Source organism: Danio rerio, chromosome 10 (assembly GCF_052040795.2).
Source record: "Danio rerio strain M-AB ecotype USA chromosome 10, GRCz13ab, whole genome shotgun sequence".
Taxonomy (NCBI): domain Eukaryota; kingdom Metazoa; phylum Chordata; class Actinopteri; order Cypriniformes; family Danionidae; genus Danio; species Danio rerio.
The window spans coordinates 8,953,503-8,971,067 of NC_141030.1; the positions used below are offsets into that span (position 1 = coordinate 8,953,503).

At 34.6% G+C, this 17,565-nt stretch overlaps 3 protein-coding genes across 7 annotated transcripts in view; 2 read left to right on the top strand and 1 right to left on the bottom strand.

Annotated features, from left to right (window-relative positions):
- tctn1 (tectonic family member 1) overlaps positions 1-17,565 on the bottom strand; it is an 845,382-nt gene that overhangs the window by 220,560 nt on the left and 607,257 nt on the right. The window lies entirely within an intron of this gene.
- Positions 1-17,565, top strand: part of LOC103911722 (uncharacterized) — a 146,818-nt gene that overhangs the window by 127,307 nt on the left and 1,946 nt on the right. Inside the window, exons 3-4 of one of the 5 annotated variants that reach the window (XR_015944860.1) lie at positions 9,523-9,760; positions 12,738-13,090. The gene's annotated coding sequence lies outside the window, so the exon portion shown is untranslated. Of the gene's footprint in view, positions 1-9,522; positions 9,840-12,737; positions 13,091-17,565 lie in introns of those variants that run through there. The other 4 variants (XR_015944863.1, XR_015944859.1, XR_015944861.1 and 1 more) reach the window with 4 other exon arrangements.
- LOC147835002 (uncharacterized) lies at positions 6,473-10,645 on the top strand. The gene is given in 6 exon segments (XM_087270171.1): positions 6,473-6,602; positions 9,436-9,795; positions 9,913-10,058; positions 10,225-10,269; positions 10,271-10,323; positions 10,419-10,645. Coding segments are annotated over 6 exon segments (852 nt in total). The 5' UTR covers positions 6,473-6,478; the 3' UTR covers positions 10,543-10,645.

Genomic DNA, 17,565 nt, shown 5'->3' on the forward strand with positions numbered 1-17,565 from the left:
TTATTTGCTTATGGCTCAGTCAGCTGTATTAATATAAAATAAAATAAATAGATAAATAAACACTTAATATAAAATTTACAATTAATTCTTTAATTTAAGTAACAGTTTTCACTACCACAATTAAGCATGTAAGCATAATTACATGCTTATTATTAAGATTTTGGCTGTTTATTAGTATTTCTAAGGTACATTGTCTGTATGGTGAGGAGTTTATTGAAATTAGGAGTTTACAGAGGCAAAAATCTAATTTAAATGTTTTTTAAACGTGATAATTCATTAAAATAATGTGACCAATAAAGTAAAATAAATAATTTGTATATGATAATAATAAAATCAGTCTTCTGTGATAATTTATTGAGTTTTTTAAATGTCCTGCTTCATGTTATTTTGGTATTTTGCCAAAAAAAAAAAAAATGCATAAACATCTAAAATGTCTTCTATCCACATGGAGGGTCATCAGTCCCTAAACAGGCCTCCAATGATTAAGCCCTCTAATAAGCTTTAGTCAGGATATAATCATTGTCGGAGAGACTGTGCTAATCTGAGATAATTAGGGGCCTTGATGACTTTAACATTGTCTAATATTTGTCCTTCATAATAAAGGATGTATATTTTCAATAACATAAACAACACTTTCTTGCAGGGCCATTTATATCAAAGTTGATATTTAGTTGCACCATATTGGTGTTTTGTAACATCTAGTTCGTTATGAGGTGAGTTGTTAGCCCAATGCTCAACCCCCAATATAGAGGACCAGGACATATACAGATGAATTAGCCAACCCAATTCACTTACATCACATGTCTTTGGATTGTGGGGGAGACCGGACCACCCGGAGGAAACTCAAACATAGGGAGAACATGCAAACTCCACACAGAAATGCCTACTGACCCAGCTGGGGCTCAAACTAGTGGCCTTTCTGCTACCCACTGCACCACCATGTCGTCCATAAACACCACTATATGGTACAAATAGGTTAAACTACAATGGTCACACAGTATGTTTTTATAATAAGACATAAGAGTCATTTGTTCAGGAACCACAAATCTTTTGTTATTAAATTATTGTTTATAATTGATTTGTTAATGGAAGTGTATTGATATAAGCTGCATTTTCGGAGGTTGTATTTGGTTCCTAAAACTAAAGCGGAAAAATAGGTCTGATTGCCAAACAGATGATGCTAGTACTTTTATGTACTGTTATGAGCTGTTTCTTTTCAATGATTCAAAAACATAAGCCATAAAAATCTAGTTTGAACAATTGACTCTTTTGAATTGATTCTTCTGAACATTAAAATATATGAAATGAACAGCATAGCTTTATTTGAGAAATAAATAGTTTAGAATAACTCTGAGCTTATTCCTTTAACAAACCACTCACTCACTATCCTTCGGCTTAGTTCCTTAGTTCCTTAGTTCCCTGTTCCTTTCAGGGGTCGCCACAGCGGAATGAACCAACAGTTTTCTGACTAAAAGTTTTTAAATGATTTTAAAAATCAGCTTATACAAATCATTGAATGAACTGGTTCAAAAGAAGAATCATCTGTTGATAAAACAAATTATTTATATATATATATATATATATATATATATATATATATATATATAAATATATATATTTTAAATCACAATAAAGACTTTTTTTTATACAGCTGGAAATACATTCTGCCCTGAACACATCACAAACAACATCTCTGAAAAGACAAAGATCTGTTTGGAAAACTAAATTACAAATGTCAATATTTTAGATTCCATTAAGGATAGAAATAAACAAGCTTCTGAAGCCATAAAAGTATAACAATGTATAATAAAACTTAATTTATTCATTTATTTTCATTCAGATTATTCCCCTATCAGGGGTTGCTACATCCGAATGAACCACCAACTATCCAAGCACATGTTTTATGCAGCGGATGCCTTTCTACCCACAACCCAGTGTTGGGAAACACCCATACACACCCACTCACACACCCATCCATACACTATTGACAATTTTGTTTATGCAATTCACCTATAGAGCATGTGTTTGGACTGTGGGGGAAACCAGAGCACCCGGAGGAAACCCACACCAAAACACAGGGAAAACATAAAAAACTCCACAAAGAAACGCCTACTGACCTGGGACTCGAACCAGTGACCTTCTTGCTGTGAGGTGACAGCGCCAACCACTGAGCCACTCTGCTGCCCCTATATTAAATTAAATTAAAAATTATTATTATTATTATATATCAAAAATGTAAAATGAGTCTAAAAACACACATTAAATTGTAGTAAATATGTAAAAACTGTTAAACACATTGGATAACAGTTTCTGCTAAAAGAATACATGTAAATATACACTAAAAGGCAGTTAAATGAGATAATGTAATCTCATTTTAAGATTATTGCTAATACAATAGTGGACAGACTGAACGTGTTATAGTAAAGAGATTATGAGGCGAGCAAAACACATGTCTGAGTGGGAAACACAAAGCAGAAACAAAAAGGAGAGACATTAAAGGGATAATTCATCCAGAAATTAATACCCTCACCCACAAGTTGTTTTACACCACTTGACATTCTATCTTCTGTTGAACACAAAATATATTTTGAAAAATGACTCACTTCATTTACTTCCATAGAAAAAAACAAATACTATAGAAGTCAATGGTTACAGGTTTCCAGTTTTCTTCAAATATTTTATTCACTGTTTGACAGAAGAAAAAAAGTCAAACCGTTTTTGAAGAGTGGCATAGATAGTGGGGGAACTATCATCATAAAACATTGGAGGAAAGGTAAAAGAATCAAGGGCCTTTTATTTATATATAGACACGTGTGTTTTCAATATGTGAGTGTGCAGTTGCTAGTGTGTGTTTAAGTGTGTGTGGGTGGGCTACTGACCACCATTGTGTTTATTTTGGTTTGTTTGTTTGTTTGTTTTTTGTCAGGGTTGAAAAGTGGAAAACGAAGACAGGAAATATGTATTTTTAGATGCCCGGTGAATAAACTTTTTCCTGTGAGTCTGTATTTAATTAATAAATGAACTTTTATGAACTTGAAATGTTAACGCGTGTCTATATGGAGGTTGGTGTGTTTCTCTGGCGTATGAAGTCAGTGTGTGTTTCTGGTGTCTGCTGCAAACATGTTTCTTAGCTAACAGCTGCAGTATGTGGGCACAGATCAAATGTTGGTCTCAGTATTGGCCGCAGGTGTCAAATTATACCTTGGGTTTTCAAAGAAAACCTGGACAATGTTTCTAGGGACGTTTTCAAAGATGTTGTAAAGATTTAGAACAGTAATTTAATCTTCCGGATAAATGTGAATTTCATGGTGTGAAGTTGCATGTGTTAAACGAGCTGCTTCCTGTGCTTTAAAGTGAAACGTTTATATGGTGGTAGAGGGAAACCTGACAGTGTAGCGTCGAACAAAGGGGACATGAAATAAAACATCAAAACTGTTTTGCAACTCACTCCATTTGAGAAAGTTAATCCTGTACAGCTTTTCATTCCTAAATTGACCTTTTAACATCCATGGAACCTTTCCATTGTACTAGAGGTTTAGTAAATAGGGAATTTTAGTTGTAATTCAGCTGAAGGCCCACAACATTATCAACAACCAACAGATGATATTGGTTTGTTTATATGCTCAAACTGCAGTTGGATTCTGATTGGCTGTCACTGTTTTTATTGTTCATGAGCTGGAAAAATATTCTGAAGTGGTATTTTTACTCTGTGTTATGGTGTGGCCTTTTTTATGTAACTTGATTTTTAGAACTAGCCTACATCCTTATCTTTATTATTCTTGATGTTACTGTATGCTGATCGAATCAAACCTGATAAATGAACATTTTTGTTACTTATTCATTCATTCATTCATTTTCGGCTTAGTCCCTTTATTATTCCGCGGTCACCACAGCGGTATGAACCACCAACATATCCAGCAGGTTTTTACGCAGCGGATGCCCTTCCAGCCGCAACCCATCTCTGGGAAACATCCACACACACACTCATTCACACTCACTCATACACTACGGACAATTTCATGTCTTTGGACTGTAGGGAAAACCAGAGCACCCCGAGGAAACCTATGAGAATGCACAGAAACACCAACTGACCCAGTCAAGGCTCGAACCAGCGACCTTCTTGCTGTGAGGCGACAGCACTACCTACTGCGCCACTGCATGACCTTTTCGTGTTCATGTTTCCATGTTTTCCAGCAACAGCTACATTATCTCAACCAATAACATGTATTTGGAGTCGGGTGTTTAGTTTAGTTTAGTTTAGTTGATTTGTTTACAGGGTCAATGCACATTAATAAACATTACTGTAAAATGTGCCAGAATTAGCCAAGAATGGCTATTTTTCATCCGTAGAACCCTTACAGAATGTTAAAAAGTCACACCTAAAATAGAAGCACAACATTAAACATTAAATACACTTTCATATAAAAAATACTGTTAAAAAAGTAAAGAAAAGAAAAAAAAGAAAAGAAAAGAAAAAACACAAGAACAGACTGATGATCAATTTGTAATGATGGTCAAATTGGTAATTTGTCAACTAGTGGATGACAGTAAGGACTGTTTAAAGAAACATTTTGAAAACAGTGACTAAGTTTACATGGACATCAGTAATTGCAGCATTTGCCTCAATCTTAATAAGACATTAATAAGTATAAGGTGTTTGGTGTTTACATTAGTTGTTTTTTAAAGTTTCCCTTCATGATCATTTTGTTATACATGTTATATCACATAATTTATAATAAAAATTTCTACACACTATCCACATTTCATGTAATTTCGGGTGTTGCATTTTTAATTGAAAGGAACTGATGGAAGAGTGTTGTTTTAATGGAATTTGGGAAAAAAAACAACCCAGGCTCATTCTGAAGACGTAGTCCCATGGACGTTTCTGGAGACCAGAAAATACATCCCGGGAAGTATATAGAACTCTCACATATTCTCACATAAACCCACTAGAGGCCGCTGTCGACCAACCGACCGTCTGTCTGACTGAATGATTGACTGGGCGACTGGCCAATCGACTGACCAACCCACCTCCTTCCCAAAACCGAACCAATTTTACCATTTGACCCGCCCACCCACATACTTCCCTAAACCCAACCAACGGTTTACAAAAGCCGTCCAGAAAAAGAAAAGCCCTCGTCTGATTTTTACCATGTTTTTGGATTTTACCACATTCTCACCTTGTTATTCACTCAATCATTTTATTTTTTGGATTCTGTTTTTGTCTTATCTGATTTCTGAAACTGCCTTTCCCCGCACTCGAACCCGGTCGTCGTCGTGGTCAACTCCTCTCTGCATCTCAAGTCCACCAACGTACAAGACAAGCTAACCTGACAAACTGTTTACAGCGAGAAAGCTCTCCACAAGGAGGTAAGCGGTCAGCTGGTAAGCGCCAAAAGGAGCGCCCTGTAGCGTTAGCTTTAAAAATAAAATGCAGCCATACGGCTACCTCTGGCTACATAATTCATGTTCTCCATAAACGTCCATGGGACTACGTTTTCAGAATGAGCCTGTATTGGAAAAAAACTCTGAATTTTATGATGCAAGTGTCTTTCTCTGACTTGGTAGCTGCAGAGAATAGTGTCAAACTGTTGTGTGTTTGAAATATCCTGTCGCAAAATGCTGCGGAAATCCTACACGACAGTAATAGTTTGATTATTTTGGGAATATCATAACTAAAACATTAATATGTGAAATACTTTTAAACTTTTATTACATGTTTAAAATGCAAATCCAATTAGATTCACTTCACTAGAAACAAAGAAAGTCTCTCATATAATATATCTACTAAAAGACAGAAAATACTGCAAACGGCATTGTGCAGATAAACATTTTCATATTAGTCAATCATATTACTGTAATTAATTAAAAAAACTGAATAAAATTAGATTTACTCAAGTAAATAAACAGAATTAATGATGGGCTAAAAATATGCGGAAATCTGTGAAATTCTGCGGAAAATCTGCGGAATTCTGCGTGCGCAGAATCCGTGTGGCCTAGCCACAACCCAACCCAACCCATCTATATCAATTGTCCAAAATGAATTAAACATATTGGATGTCAGGGGCTGTAATACAGCAGGAGCTCACTACTGGAGAGCTAAGCCATTTAGGGCTTTGTACGTAGTCAACAAGATTTTATATGTTATAAGTTTAATAGTGAGCCAACGCAATGCCAACTGAACCGGGCTAATATGATCATATTACTTAGTTTTGACCAGCTGAAGTTTCTGCAAAGTCTCATACTATTGGTTATAAAAGTAAAAAATGTTGCATGGCCTATTTTCAGATTCTTGCTGTGAATAGTAAAAAACAACTCTTCCTGTCTAGCAGGATAAATGAATTGACACATTGACACGCTAACCATTTTAGTTTAAAAAAAGGCAGGCTGATGAAATGTCAAGTTCACACAATGAACACATTAGTGCTATAACACTGAGAGATCAGAAATGACACATGCTAGTAATGAGGAAGTGGAGATGAGTGAAATAGACAGAAAAGAAAGAGCGGAGATGATGGTGGATATTTATCAGAGTGTAGATACTGTGAGTCGTCTGGATTTTGAGACAAGCACAGAGACACAGCAGCCGCTTCAGCACACAGGTACATCATTTATCTCATTCACTTATACAGGGGGTTTCTACTATGAGAATGAAGTTGTTGGATTATTCTTACACTGGATCTAATTTGCACAATTACATGAATCCTTACATAGAAGTGTTCTTTAGAAAAATGTCAAAAGATTTTTTAAAAATCCTTTGTAAGTTTGTTTAAAGTTAAACATACCTACACATCTGTTAACTCAATGTAAATATTCTTCATTCGTTACTTATTATGGAGCTAAAAATATGCCAAAATAATCTGAATTTGAATTGTGTTCATTTGAATTTTTGACAATTGTAATTTAAGAAATCAGAATTTTTATATGGAGTTAAAAACATTTCTTAATTTAAATTTGAATTTCGTTACTTGAATATTGAACGTTTGAAATTAAAAACAACAGATTTTTTTAAAGGCAGATTTTTTATAGATGTATTTTCAAACTTCAGATTTTTTTGTGTTCTGAATTCACAGACTGCAGATATCCAGATTGTAAAAATACAGTTTCAAGTTTAGAATATTCAGAACATCAAATTAAATAGTCTAAAATTCAAAACCAGAAATTCAGTTTCAGCAGAAAGTGGGTCAGGGGTCATCAACAGGAAAGCGTAGACGATCACCTGAAATGTCAAAGTCAAAGTCAAAGTCAGCTTTATTGTAAATTCAACCACATGTACAGGACATATAGAGAATCAAGTGCCTATATAATGTTAATACAAAAAGTACAGTTTTAAGAAAAAATTTACAATAAATACAATTATACATAAAATGTAATCTAAATATATACGTAAAATGTAGTCTAAAGAATAAAAAAGAAAGAGTAAAAATTTGTAAACAATACAATACAATACTATACAGTATTACAAACTAAGCATTTTGGCTAATCACAGAGCTGTGCGAGTTTACTGGTGTCTGTGAGGTTCAGGAGGACACAATTCTTCTGCAAACTTACTATTTTCAGTAGTTTGTGTAATGAATATATACGTGCTTCAGTGAACCAAGTTCATCTATTTAATTCAATTACATCTCATTGGTTAATCAATTTTATTTACATTTTCTGTGTTTTGAGGAATAAAGAGCTGATTCTGACCCATACTGTAAACTCTGATAAGTTATTTCAACAGACACAGGGCTCTTACACATTTAAGTTACATTTAAGGCCTTTTCAAGCTCTTTCCAGGTGCATTTTCAAACTGTTCCAGCATTATACAACTGTGGTACAGTGCATATTTGCTTGCACACACTTTTTCATTTATATATATATATATATATATATATATTTATATATATATATATATATATATATATATATATATATATATATATGTATATATATATATATATATATATATATATATATATATGTATATATATATATACATATATATATATATATATATATATATACATATATATATATATATATATATATATATATACATATATATATATATATATATATATATATATATATATATATATATATATATATATATACATATATATACATATATATATATATATATATATATATATATATATATATATATATATATATATATATATATATATATACTTTTCTTCAAATTATAGAAGATGCTATTTATGACAATATTCTATAGTACAGCATAGCATACAGAATAACTTTAAGGAAAATTAAAATACTATATGTGTGTGCCTCTTTTAAATATAATCTTAGATATCATCTTGGATATCATATTTAACATTATGTTTATATAAATTTGAATGATCTGATTTTTCCATATATTTAAAAACATTACTTTATTTTAAATGTCTAAAAGACATTGAAATCAAAATGTATGGTTGGCGCCAAATCTCTATCTTTGTCACTGAAATGTTCATACAGATTTGTTCGAATCGGCTCATTTAATGAATTAAATGACTTACTATGAATGAGTCGCTTAGACATTTCTTGTTAACCTTGTTTGTTAAGTGCTTAAAACTTGTTTCAAATGGTACCAACATAAGAGGTGTTAAAAGGTCTATATTACTGTGAATAGTGTACGGGGAAAGCCACTTGATGTGTTTTCAACATACTGTTTGTTTTATGTGACCCGAATCTGAAAGCAGCCTTCCCTATACTTCAAGCTAAAATACATATGAGTTTAAATTTACATTAGGCTATGTGTAGATAAAAAAAGAAATATTTACTTTTACCTATTTCCAGACCACCCCAAATCTCCACCCTTGTAATTCACAACCTGTAATTTGTCCATAATGAATCAAGCAGAAGCGAGTGATTCTTAGTTTGACTTTTCAGGTGATCGTCTACTCTTCCCTGTTGATGACCCCTGACCAACTTTCTGCTGAATCTGAATTTCATGATCTGAATTTCTGGTTTTAAATTTTAGTATATTGAACTTGATGTTCTGAATTTCTTTATCTTTAAAACTTGATACTGTATTTTTTACAATCTAGATATCTGCAATCTGAATTCAGAACACAAATAATCTAAAAATGTTTGAAAATACATCTATAAAAAATCAGCCTTGAAAATTTTTGTTCAATATTTAAGTTAAAAAAATCAAATTCAAAAATTTTTAACAGCATATCAAAAATTTCAAATAATTAAATTACAGTTAAAATTCAGATTGTTTTTGCATATGTTTAGCTCAAACACTTTTGCATGTTAGCTTTACCTAATTATTTGCCTTAATTTGATTTTACTTTAAAAAATTATCTTGCGGAATTTTGATTTGAATGTCATTTCGAACCAAAATGATTGAAAAAAAAAACTATTAAAGCTTATATTATCATAAGAGTAAAACAAGAAGTGTGAAATGTTGAAATATAGTCTTGTGTTCTTCATCATCAGGAAGTGTCTCAGTGAAGAGCAGAAAGCAGAGAGCAGTAGAAGTGTGTTTGTGTTTGATGTGTGCTCTTCTGCTGACCGCAGTAATAGTGCTCATCGTCCAAAGAAAACACTTACTAACACACATCACTGAACTCAATGAAGAAAGAGAGAAGATACTGAATCACAACAATAACCTGACTGAAGAAAGAGAGCAAATACTGACACACATCAATAACCTGACTAAAGAAAGAGAGAAGCTACTTACAAACAACAAAAGACTAACAGCAGAGAAAGAAGATGTACAGATCAAAAACAAGCTTGTGACTGAAGAGCAGATAAAACACAAGTTTGATGAACTCTACCATGGCCTTAATGAACAAGGTCATTATTCTGAATTTTAAAATGATTAAACACTGATAATTCCAGTAAATATGCGTAAATGTACTTCACAAAGACCATGTTAAACTTATTAAAATATTTAATCTGTTTTATTTACAGATCAGCGCTCTGACAACTATAAGTGGATTTACTACAACTTCAGTTTCTATTATACTTCATCTAAGAAGAAGAGCTGGAAGGACAGCAGACAAGACTGTCAACAGCGAAGAGCAGATCTGCTGACCATTAAGAGCCCAAAAGAAAATGTAAGAGACAAGGCAAAGATTTTGCTGGTTTGTACACATTGATGTAAAATGGTCTTATTTATTTATGTTTGTTTCAATTAGTGGTTTAGATCATTAGTTTAGTTTTACATTTCCTTCTTACATTTGAGAAGTTTTGCTGAATCGTATTACTGTTCAATCATCACAGGAGTTTGTAAAGAAGCTTACTGTCTCAGATTTTTGGATTGGTCTAAAAAAAAATACAGGGTGTGTGGACATGGCCTGATGGAGGTTCAGTGGCAGATTGGTGAGAGAGCACTGAATTTAACTGATCTTTAAAGTCTCTCTACCACTAAAATTATTTGAAGTCTACTGACAATAATGTCCTTATTGTTGTTTCAGGGTCAAGAGTTTTCAGTATTCAACTCAGCCACATCGTTACTGTGCTCTGATGAGTTCATCAGGTTGGAAAACTGCTTCATGTACTGATTCAAACTGCTGGATCTGCAAGAAAACTATTATTTAAAAATCCCTCAATACAAAAAATAAATATGAACATATACAGTGAGATAAATCCGTTGTTTTCTTGAAAGGCAGCAATTTTGCTCTTTATATTTCTAAATATCAAGGTATATCCAGGGGTGAGAATCATGCAGTCCAACGCTCTCTCACAAGTCGTAACTTTTTGATTTAGTTGCTAATTCGTATGAAATTGTACAATCTCAGTTGTACAATTCAGTATGTTTTGCGTGTCCCCCAATGATGGCTGGGTTTAGGGGTGGGGTTTGATGCCACGCCTCCTTTTAAAAAATGAACTGAACAAATTTGTCGGAATAAGCACTAAAGCAGCAAAAGGTAAAACAGTTACGTTGTCTTGTGAGATCAGGCTGGTATGTCACATTTGGGTGAAATGAGGATAAAAGGTCTTGATGAGCTCTATACTGTGAAAACAACAACAACAACAACAACAAAATTAAATTCTCAGTAATTTTATGGTTATTAATTTGAAACCAAAAGAATTAAAGTTGGCACAGAATTTGAATATACTGAAGGATAACAGTTCAGTACATGATAATGACATATCGAGAGCCTCAAACACCATTGTTTCCTCATTCTCGTGTAAATCATGTGAATGTTAAACCCCAGTAGAAAAACAGGCCAATCAAAGCAAAATACAGACTCTGACAAAACTCACATGATTAATATGCAGTCCCCAGGCTGTGTTTGATTCGCCATGATGTTTCCTGGTGAAATTGCTACAATTATATCTCCCCCCTTATTTTCCCCATGCCATATCAATTCAGCTCTTTAGTGAATTTAACTTTTTAGTGAAAAGACAGTATTAAACTTAATAAAACTCATCTGTTTACACAAAATTTGATATTAATTCTTGCTTGAATTTTTTGTCATATACATGAAACCCACAAAATACAGCTCTAAATATATCTCTGTCTGTTCCGTTTGTCAGGCATCAATATAATTTAGCCTATATTTCATCAACAACACATGACTCATGAGAAGTTACGTACAGATAGCTAACTCGCTCCAAATGTGAACCTCTTTTCCATTTCAGTTTGACAAGGCATTTATTCTGTTTGTTCAGATTTTGATTCATACAAAGTATGATTATCTGTATTTTCAGAGTACATCATGCTGTGTGATCATTAGTTGATGAGAGCTGATCCTTTTGTGTTCAAAATGAACCAAAAACATCTGGGGACAAGGTTTTAACACCGACAGTTGTGATTGTAAGACAGTCAGTACTTGTTTTAGTGGTTAGTACTTGTTTATTTAGGTTAGCAACAGTAACTAAGTGGAATGCCTTATAAATCAGTTAATTAGGAAGCCATTTGTGCAGCTTTCTGAACATCCTACACTAAACCAGCAGCAAAGACTCTGGGGGCAGAGCTGGTTTTAGGTTTACCATTTCCTGAATGTCACGTTTCATACATTGACCACTAAAGATACTAAAATTGGTTTCAAATCAGGTTAAAAGGCAGACTGACAAAATGCCAAGATAACAGGATTAACGCACTGCTATGTACAACAACACTGAGAGATCAGAGATGATTGAAATGGACAGAGAAAGAGTGGAGACGACGTTGGATATTTATGAGAGCGCAGATACTGTGAGACGTCATGATCTGAAGACAAACACAGAGACACATAAGCCACTTCAGCACACAGGTACACATATCATTCAACTCATGCACTTCATACAAGGTGTAAAAACAAGCAGTTTGTAACTTCATTGTCGAAGGATTCTGTTGTCGTTTGCTTTCAGTTATTTTATCTGTGTTAAAAAACAATATCTTTTATTAAGTAGTTTTTTGCATTATCATAATCATCAGATTAATTTAGCTATAGCAGAATATGAAGTGGACGTCTCAGACATTAACAGAAGATCAATTACTTCTGCATCGCAAAATTAGAACAACAGGCAGGCAGAATTATTGAAGTGACTCTCACAGTTTTCTCTGTTGTTTTTTGGTTTTATTTACATTTTATTCCAACAAGGTAAGATATTTTATTTTCTCTGTTTAGAGAGGATATCTGTGTGTTACAGATTATTGTTGTCAAAAGAGTGAATCAGAAGTGTGAAGAGTTGAAATATAGTCTTGTGTCCTTCATCAGGAATCAACTCGGTGAAGAGAAAAAAGCAGAGAACAGATGAAGTGTGTTTGTGTTTGCTGTGTGCTCTTCTGCTGACGGCTGTTATAGTGCTCATCATCCAGAGAAAACACTTACTAACACACATCACTGAACTCAATGAAGAAAGAGAGAAGATACTGACTCACAACAATGACTTGACTGAAGAAAGAGAGCAGATACTGACACACATTAATAACCTGACTGAAGAAAGAGAGCAGATACTGAATCACAACAGCAACCTGAATGAAGAAAGAGAGAAGCTTCTTACAAACAACAAAAGACTAACAGCAGAGAAAGAAGATTTACAAATCAAGATCGAGATTGTGACTGAAGAGCAGATAAAACATGATGAACTCTACCATGGCCTTAATGAACAAGGTCATTATTCTTAATTTTAAAATGATTAAACACTGATAATTCCAGTAAATATGCGTAAATGTACTTCACAAAGACCAAGATAAGCTTATTAAAATATTTAAACTGTTTTATTAACAGATCAGCGCTCTGACAACAATAAGTGGATTTACTACAACTTCAGTTTCTATTATACTTCATCTAAGAAGAAGAGCTGGGAAGACAGCAGACAAGACTGTCAACAGCGAAGAGCAGATCTGCTGACCATTAAGAGCCCAAAAGAAAATGTAAGAGACAAGTCAAAGATTTTGCTGGTTTGTACACATTGATGTAAAATGGTCTTATTTATTTATGTTTGTTTCAATTAGTGGTTTAGATCATTAGTTTAGTTTTACATTTCCTTCTTACATTTGAGAAGTTTTGCTGAATCGTATTACTGTTCAATCATCACAGGAGTTTGTAAAGAAGCTGGCTGTCTCAGATTTTTGGATTGGTCTAAAAAAGATACAGAATGTGTGGACATGGCTTGATGGAGGTTCAGTGGCAGATTGGTGGGAGAGCACTGAATTGAACTGATCTTTAAAGTCTCTCTACCACTAAAATTATTTGAAGTCTACTGACAATAATGTCCTTTTTGTTGTTTCAGGTTCAAAAGTTTTCAGTCTTCGACACATCGTTACTGTGCTCTGATGAGTTCATCAGGTTGGAAAACTGCTTCATGTACTGATTCAAACTGCTGGATCTGCAAGAAAACTATTATTTCAAAATCCCTCAATACATAAAATAAATATGAACATATACAGTGAGATAAATCCGTTGTTTTCTTGAAAGGCAGCAATTTTGCTCTTTAAATTTCTAAATATCATGGTATATCAAGGGGTGAGAATCATGCAAGTCGTAACTTTTTTGCTAATTCGTATGAAATCGTACAATCTCAGTTGTACAATTCATTATTTGCTTGTCCCCCAATGATGGCTAGGTTTAGGGGTGGATTATTTAAAAAATCCCTCATTACATTAAATAAATAAGAACATATACAGTGAGATTGTTTTTAGGGAGATTGTTTCAAAAACCATTGATTTCTTGAAAAGCAGCAGTTTTGATTTATATATTTGTTTTTATAACTATATCAAGGTATATCTAGGCGTGAGAACCATGCAACCTAGGCTCATTCTGAAAAACGTAGCCTTATATAAATTTCTGGAAATTGCAAATTAGCCAGAAGTACGTATGGCTGCATTTAGTTTTTAAAAGAAATGCTAAGGAGTGGTAGGTATGCAGCTGTTCCTTTTTGCGCTTACCAGCTGACCGCTTACCTTGTGTGTACGGCTTTCCCGCTGGTACCAGTTATTCAAGAGGAATCTGGGCCAAGATTTCATGCTAGTCTTCCTCCAAGATCTTGTAGAATTAAAGGGCCTTTCTTCCCCTATCTGTGTAAAGATCTTAAACAATTCATAATGTTGAAAATGGCTTTGGAGAATTTTTTATCAAGCGATGAAACCGAGCAGTATAAATTCCATATTCTTTTAGACCAACTAAGGTAACACTTTACAATAACAGTACATGAATAATGATGTGTTAATATGTAAACTAAACATTACTTTATTATGAATTAATGATGAGTTACGGTATGCACTAATCATGAATTAACTTTACGTTCAACATGAGTCACATGAGTTCATGTGTAAATAACGACTACCTTAATTACTTGTTAGTACATGTTGTTAATTAATGTATTAATTAACATTTAAGTTTAGGCTAAATGTAACCAACATGAACTCATGAGCTGTTAATGTATAGTTATGGCATGACTTTACTTGGAGGGGCACATCACTATTAACTCATCCTTAACTACTTATGAACTCCTCTTCATGTTGATGTTGACAGAACACTTTTCTATTGTTATTCAGTGTAAACTCACTAGTTGGACGTGTATAAGGATTTCATGAGTAGTTAAGAATCGATTAATGATGATGTGCTCCTCCAAGTAAAGTCACAACATAATTATACATTAACATATCATGAGTTCAAGGTTAAATTAAGCATAAACTAATGTGGTAATTAATACATTAATTAACAAACAATCATGAACTAACAAGTAATTAAGGTAGCCATTATTCACACATGAACTCACGTGAATCATGTTGTAGTTAAAGTTAATTCATAATTAGTGCATACCTTAACTCATCATTAATTCATAATAAAGTAATGTTTAGTTTACATATTAATACATCATTATTCATGTACTGTTATTGTAAAGTGTTACCCCAATTAATATTGGATTCCACACGTAACTTGGCTTTGGCTTATTTTAATCATCCTTTGCCATTTAGTACAACATGGACAGCCCTCCAGCAGAAATATGATCAGCCCCATCAACTTGTTCTGAGGGAAATTGCGGAGATTATGAGCCTGCCAGCCATTAAATCTGGCAATTCTCAAGCTTTCAGTGCTTTGGCAGTTCGTATTCGTGCCCTGGTGGGTATGCTACAGTCTTGGGGTCAAAGTGAAGGAGCAGCAGAATTGGCTTGTGCTTCTCATGTGCAACAACTTTTGAGTAAACTCCCACCTGAACAAGTTGCTAATTATATCCGACATAGTAGACTCAATCGACCAGGACAATCTTATGATTTGGTGGACTTTTCTGCATGGCTCCAAGTGTCAGCTAAAGGCTGGTTTATACTTCTGCGTCAAACGCTGGCATATGCTACGGCGCTGACGCATAGCCCTTCGCCGTGGCCGTCGGCGTCGCTGACGTTCACCTCTCAAAAAATGTAACTACACGTCGCAACGACACGTAGCGCAAGCTCTGTGATTGGTCGGCTTGGTAGCGCTGACGAGTCTGGGCAAGTCACTTGACGCAGAAGTATAAACCAGGCTTAATTGTCAAGCAGTAGTGGGAAAAGTTGGTGCTGTACGTAGTAAATTTAATGACAACCACCAGAGGGAGAGGAAACCAATAAGGCCACATCAACCAACTGCAACTATTCTTCATGGAGTAAGCTGTGTACCAATGGTAAGAGCCAAAGGTTCTTTTAAACCTACTAGAGCAGGGGTGGGCAAACTCTGTCCTGGAGGGCCGGTGTCCTGCATAGTTTAGCTGTAACACTAATGAAACACACCTGAACATGCTAATCAGTGTCTTCAAGATCACTAGAAATCTATAAGCTTGTGTGTGTGATTAGAGTTGGAGCTAAACTCTGCAGGACACCAGCCCTCCAGAACCGAGTTTGCCCACCCCTGTACTAGAGCCTTCAGTATCAAAGAAGGAAGCGAGTTTTTGAAGTACCATTGTCCATTTTGTAAGAGTGATGACCAGAGCTTGAGATTAACTGTTTTGATTACCAGCCACTATGGCTAGTAGATTTCCAACATTACTAGCCGATCGCTATTTTCAATAGCCACAAATTTCTTGTTGTGAAATATATATTTTATTTATCCACATGATATTTCATTAATCTTGTTGTCTATATCTAACGACATATTCCCCGACTTTGGTCATTGGAATCTATTACTTGTTCTCAGGTAACGTGTTTTGGCTGAGCGCAAAGATAAGTTAATGATTAATGTAACCACGTAGCCTTTATTCTGTATATTGACTGATCGCTTGCCTTTATTTCCTATAATGTATAAACTTATTGTATGTTATACTTTTACAATGGCCATTATCGATTATTAAAACTGATATTCAGCAAAAGAGAGGATATGTTTCGTATTTTCACTGACATTGAAAGGAGGCAGTTGTTATAGGCTTCGTTTTGTTATAAATATCCACACAGTGAAGATGATGCTCATATATGCAGCACGATGCCTCATCATTTCTGCTGTCTGTTAAGTTGCTAATATTAAAATGAAAATAGGCATTTCCTTAAATCATGTTTACATTTTATTGTTGAGAAAGTGAAACAACATAGCCAGGGTGATGTAAAAGAAGTTATAAAGTACACTGTCCCCTTTAAAGGGGATGTCCCCAATCAGATAGGTGAAAGTCGGCAGCCCTGCCTCCGTTTTTAGATGTCTCTGTTTTCCCCCATCCAGACTGAGACGGAGCAGCAGCGTTTTCGAAGCGCTTCGTTTTTGGAGCTCGAAAACTCCGGCGTAGTGTGGATGGTTGCCGTAACCGAAGCAAAACTTCTACGTTTTCAAACTAAAACGCGTTAGTGTAAACGGGGCCGAAGTTCACCTACAATCCCCCTTATGCCCCACATTTTAGCGGGACGTGGGAGAGAGAGATTCGCTAAAGTCAGCACTTTGCTTAACCTTGGGAGGCCAAACTGTTAAAGAAGAGGTTATTGCAACTGTTTTGGTGGAGGTGGAGGAGATTTTGAATTCTAAACCCCTAGGCTATATGTCTTCTAGTGCTGAGGATCTGGATCCAGTAACTCCTAATTTGCTCCTTATGGAATGGCGAGATGCTGCTTACCTCAAGTCATTTATGCTGATTCTAATATATTGACTCAAAGGAAATGGAGTCAAATATCCATTCAGGCCAAGAGCAGGCTGTGAGAGCAGGGCCCTTGAGAGTTTGATCTATGGCAAAATG